Below are 5,906 nucleotides of genomic sequence, written 5' to 3'. Positions count from 1 at the left end.
GTGTGTGTGTGTGTGTGTGTGTGTGTGTGTGTGTGTGTGTGTGTGTGTGTGTGTGTGCCATGAACTTTTTCTGATCTTGATGATTCAGATCTGAATCAGCCGTTTAAAATCACATCCCTCCCTAAACCCGACTTTAAACAAGACACGATGTTAAACTTGTCTACTGCTTTTCCATTTTTGGTCACCAGCAGCAGCAGATGATAATGCGTCTGTGCTCTGTTTGGCAGTGAACTGGGCAGCAGTTGATTGTTATCTGTTTGAGCATATGCCCGGGCATATTTATCACACGCAGCTCCTCAGGTTCTGCTGTTTGGAGGTGCATGAAGGGAAACGTTAGAGTCACACAGCTGCATAAGCAAGTAACCGTGAGATGAAGTGAGATAAGTAAAGGAAACAGGTTCTCCCTTTTTCAGGATGAATTTCCAGCGAATAGCTCCGGCATGTCTAATCAGGTTAGGGTGGGTGGGTGGGTGGTGAGAGGCTGAGTAGACAAACAAGTATGCTGCAGGGGTTTTGTCCAAACATGAAATGGGCAGGAGCTCGGCTCTGTTGTGCCATGTTCACACCTTCTTTTCACAGTCAATCATAGTGACTCTTACAACTGTCATTTGTGCCTGTTTGCTGTGTCAACAATAACTGCAGTGACGGTATGTGTCCCTGCACAAGCCCAACATCTTCCTTTCACTTTCCCCCCACTCTATCCACACAAAGTGAACTCTGGGTCACTCAGGAGGGAAGTTCCAGACAAGATGAACTTCACAAAGTGATGCAAACCCTTTCTCACCATTTCCTTACAGCTAAAACAAAAAGAGAAAAAGGTGTGCAGGTCTTACCCGATGATGTAAACCAGAACCCCCAGCTGGATGAGCCGGCACACCACTCCCACCCTCCTGTTCCTCACCAGCACCTGGCGGGGAGTCTCATACTCAAAGAAGAAGTCGGAGAGGGCGCTGGTGATTTGGTTCTTCATCTTCTCTCACGGCTGACCCGCAGGGAAGAGGGTCTCTGCTTCTCCTCACTTGCATATAAAAACTCCCAAGAAATTCTTTTTTGTTCTTCACTTGTGTCCTCTGCCTCCTCTCATGAATAATCTCTTATACTCTTCATGTGAAGTCCTAAAGTCTAAAGACTTCCTCCTCCCTTCCTCCTCTCTCTCTCTCTCTTGCTCTCCGTCTCTCCTCCTCTCTCTCTCTCTGCACTCGGTCGCTCTGTTATCAGCCTGTTGCCTTTTTGCGTAACTTGACCGTTTCCGTGCATCTCCTGGCTTTTCTCAGGAGACATAATAAGCACAGAGACATCTGTCGAAATTTACTGTTAACTTGGTCTGCAAGTTTCAATAACTTAACAGTTGCCACACACAAGCACCGGATGCCCTCCTCTCTTTGAGCAATCAAACCTTATCAGCCACGCTGACACTCTCTTCCTGCGTGCTACACAGAGATAGAAGCCACAGAAGCTAAGCATAAACATGTGCATCTTCCACAGTTCTGCATGTTTGCCCACTCTCGTCTCACCGTTTGTCAGGCAGTAAGCCTTCTTAACTTTTATCAACACCATGTGTGGGCGCACGCCGCCAAACACTTTGATTTTCTCATCCAGCTCAATAATTCAGGCCCCCTCTCTCCATTCTCATGCCGACGGCTGCTTTGCATTTTCTAATCTTCACAAAGGGAAGTCCAAATGGCCTCATGAAACTGTGAGGCTTTGAAAAATGTTGCTTCCACTTGTGAGCATTTCTTGCCTTCTCGCTCCCGATATAAATAAACGAGGGCATCTCGTCTGGAGTCAAATCCAAATCTAAATCTGGTTAAATCTAAAAGACACGAGTACATGCTGGGAATCGCCACAAAATGCCATGCATAGAATTTAGTGGGATTGCAAGGATTTGGAAGGATTTTAAGGATTTTGCAAAAAAAGGGCTGCATGACAATCAAAGTATTAAATGAAACGCTCTGTTAGCACAATTGGCACAAACTGCTGTTTTTATAGGCACACTGGTGGATAAATGACTGAGAAACAAGAGCGAGCGTCAGATCACTTTATAATTCAGGCACTTTTCCAGAGTCAAATGAATGTTTTCCCAGGGTGACATGCAGTGTGTGGCCCTGACTCCTGTGCTCCAGAACAACCCCGAGACTGAGGCTGAGCGTCACAATATGTGAATGAATGAACGCACCACGAACAGGAGGGGCTGGATGAGCCTCAGACTGACAGTAACTGGCAGAGACAGACTGAAGTCACGACTCGTGAATGACTGCGTAGAAAGGATTAGTGCTGACTGCATGCCTGAACTAACTATCTTCACTGAACTAGTTCCCGTTGTGGTTTTTCTTCTCCTCTGCCTCACGTATGTGCTGTTGGAGCAGTGAACTCTCACGAGAAACGTGGCCAAACCTTCAAATAATGAGACCAGTGCATGTAAAAGTAGCCCGCAGGGTTATAGCTGGTGATGGAGGACGCCGTGGCGGGCAGACTAACAGGAAGAAGCACAAAGACAGAAGCACAAATTCCACAAAATGGTAATGGGAGGGTGAACACGGGAGGAGGGGACAACACTGTGCACTGACAGGAGACACGTGAACCCACAGGTGAGAACGAGGCACAGGTGGGGACAGTGAGCACGGCAGCTGTGTTTCATGGCTTCCTGTCACAGCACCCGTGATGCTTTTTTATATTTGATGAAAGCACCACGACTCTGTTTGCTGAATGTTGCATTATTCTGACTTCTGCTGGTTCAGTATAGTCTCAGGCTCTTTGAGTTTAGTTACACAGGTTCTGCTTTTGGTTACAGTTCATATCCAATCCCCCCCCCCCCACACACACACATTAGGCACCTGTGTGTAGGGCTTTAGTTTGCATGTGTTCTTTGTTGTGGTGTCTGCTTCTCTACCTGGTCTGGGATTCATTCATGGACTTGTTTTGTGTCAGGCGCTTGTGAAGCATCAAATAAAGGTTAGTTCTTTAACATGTTCAGCTCTTTGTCTGCCTCGTGGTCCACATTACCACCATCACGCACAGAGAAAAGGTGAAGGGTTTGTTTACAGCTGACTGTATTTAATAACTGATCTAAGATGTGAAGACAACAAACAAGTATTTAAATGATGCTCCTTCATGTTCCAGTTGCAGCTGAGGAGGACTGAAGACAGTGGAGCGAAGGCACTAATGAGAGTAAAGCCTCCACAAAGCAATCATCAATGTAGAACAAGTCAGTGGGATAAAGTTATCCAGAGGGTAACTTTTTTTCTTGCTTGTCGGGGCAAGAGCCACGATTCGCTCCCGGGAAAGGAGACAAATTCCTTTGGGTTTGCGTCAGGAAGTGCGTCCGATTTAAACATCTACAAATCGAACATGGGAGCTGCTCGCTGTGACAACCTCTTGTTAGTAAGGGAGCAGCTGAAACAGCATTATCACACACGGCCCAGATAGCAAATATTCATTCAATTAATGTTTAATCAGCATCAGTTCAATGTCCTCCTGCTATCTGGGGGATCTATAAGAACTGGTGATGGGAATTCCCAGTCTCTTTAGATTCTTTATGATATCCTGCAGACTCTGCACTCGGCCTCTGTGTTGTCTATAAAATTCAAACGGTTCCAGATTGAAAATCTATTTCTATCTTGAGCCGAGCCACAAACAACCTGCACAGGCTCCTGAGAACTGTCCACCCATCAGTGCAAGGGGAAGATGAAACACAATCAGCTGAGTGTGATATTAATGAAGATGCCAGTGTGTCTAATGCACCTGCTGCTGCTGCATCTACAGCATCTTGCAGTACACCACCACCTCCACCTAAACCAACCCAGAGCTCTATGAGAGCGTTTTTGCAGAAGTCTGTGACCCAGCAAGACACAACTCAGTTGATAAAGACCTGAAAACGATTGCACTTGATTTCCAACTATTTTCAGTTGTGGATGATAAAGGATTCAGAAAGTTTATTCATGCACTGAATCCTATGTTTGTAATTCCAAGCAGGAAAACACGCTCCCAAAAAATCCTCCCAGGCCTGTCTGACAGAGAACACGCATCTTCTTTTTGTTTTGCACATTAATTTATATTTCATTGTGTTGTGGTTTGCAGTGTTTTGTGTTGTTTCACTTTAAATTTATTTAAAAGGAAAAAGCTGAAAATTTAAATGGTCCAAAGTTGAACTGTAAATAGTTGGTTTTTGTATTTTATAATGTATTATTAGGTGCAGTGAATAAATAAAAGCATATTTATATAATAAACATACATAAATAAAAAACTTTTTTTACATTACTATTTCATTTTGTGCATATTTTTATTGTTGTTGATAATAAATTAATTAAAGCAACAAAACAACCTGAAGAAAGAGCCGGCTCTCTAAAAAAAAATCCCATCACTGATGTTGACATGTGTGTCAGTGGGGCTGTTCACGATTCTGTCTGCATGTTGTAATATTAATACTGACTTTAATGACTGACCACAGACTTTTGGAGCTAAAAAAAAGAGTGGCACAGTAACCGTTTCTTCATCACACACGGACGGCTCTGGATCGGGTTTGTGTTCTTCTGCACTTTGCACAGCTCCTGTTTTGAGAACAGATGTCAGGTTTATACGGTGAAATTTGGAAGAGTGTAGTTCTCCTCTGACTGACTCCGGCTGAATCCACATGAATCTCAGCCCACAGGAAAACAGTCCCATCAGCTCCTGACATCAATAATCTGTCAGTTGTCCCTCAGTGATTTAAAAAAGAAATTCCCAAATGCCTAAAAGCCGTGGTTACGTAGTGTTTTGATAAGCTGACTACGTTAATAAGATCTTGGTACAATCCTGGTTATTAATGACATAAATGTCTTTGTTTATCAATTAATCCATTTTTACTATATAATCCACAGATTTTCATCTCACGCAAACTCGTGCTCGTAAAGTTAGTGTTAGTCTGACCTTTAGGGTGATAGTAGCTGTCAGAGTTTGAGTGGCAGTAACAACACAGGCAGTGAGAAACCGAAGGACACTGAGGAACAGTGAGGAGCGCCGCACCTGTAGAAATAAAGTGCTTTTCACCACAGGAAGTGAGTAACGTTAAAAAAAACTGTTGCAGTCGCTCCCATCTCATTTATTGTTTCATGTCCTCCAAACTAAAGTGATGTTAATGGACTAAGAAGTGTAAAGTGTGTATATATCCTGTTTTGTAGAGCACTCTTGTATTGCTTATACTGCAGTTTAAGTCACACTGGTGTCTGCTATATACTCCCTAAGACACACCTATTGCCTTGAGAACTGTTTAAACTGTGGCACAGATTCATTCCTCAGAGATGCTGGTTCATACAGACATGATGGCGTCACACAGCTGCCGCAGATTTGTCGGCTGCACATCCATGATGCCAACCTCCTGTCTCACTCGCTCATTTATAATAATAATAATAATACATTTTATTTAAAAATAGCACCTTTCAAAGCACCCAAGGACACTGTACAACAGGTAAAAACACAGAAACTGGAAATATACACAATAATAAGAATAACAGATAAAAGTTAGAGCATACAGAGGTTTAAACATAAGCAATTTTAAACAGATGAGTTTTGAGGGTGGACTTAAAAAGAGGGAATGAACTAATGTTTCTGAGGTCAGGGGGTAAGGAATTATGATGTAAGGAGTGGCTCCATCTTTCTCCTCTGAAATCTCTATCAGCATCAAGTCACCAGCTGCCGCTCACTGGATGTTTTGCTCTCAGCTGCTGATGCTGCCACCAACAGCCATGCCGCGTTCAAAGTCACTGAGGTGAACTCAGTCGCTTGCTGCCCTTAAAGACAGTTGAATAGCTGTACCTAATAACGTGGCCGGTGTAGTAAAGGCAAACTGTATGCATATGTCCAGGAGGTCAAAGGGCCGTGCGCCAGCACAGGACGTATGTTACTACGTGCTATAAACGCGACATTCCTGA

The 5,906-nt window shown here is 43.7% G+C and overlaps 1 protein-coding gene across 3 annotated transcripts in view; it reads right to left on the bottom strand.

Moving 5' to 3' along the window:
• Positions 1-1,310, bottom strand: part of p2rx1 (purinergic receptor P2X, ligand-gated ion channel, 1) — a 12,815-nt gene extending 11,505 nt beyond the window's left edge. Inside the window, exon 1 of one of the 3 annotated variants that reach the window (XM_014335024.2) lies at positions 834-1,310. In XM_014335024.2, the coding sequence (XP_014190510.1) occupies positions 834-970 (137 nt within the window). In that variant the 5' untranslated portion in view covers positions 971-1,310. The remainder of the gene's footprint in view (positions 1-833) is intronic. The other 2 variants (XM_005926823.3, XM_005926822.3) reach the window with 2 other exon arrangements.
• Between the last annotated feature and the right edge of the window lie 4,596 nt (positions 1,311-5,906).

This window comes from Haplochromis burtoni, unplaced genomic scaffold (assembly GCF_018398535.1).
Source record: "Haplochromis burtoni strain Fernald_Lab_line unplaced genomic scaffold, NCSU_Asbu1 Contig_24, whole genome shotgun sequence".
NCBI classification, from domain to species: Eukaryota; Metazoa; Chordata; class Actinopteri; order Cichliformes; family Cichlidae; genus Haplochromis; species Haplochromis burtoni.
The sequence above is the reverse complement of the archived record's forward strand: the minus strand, read 5'-3'. Positions and strand labels throughout refer to the sequence as shown.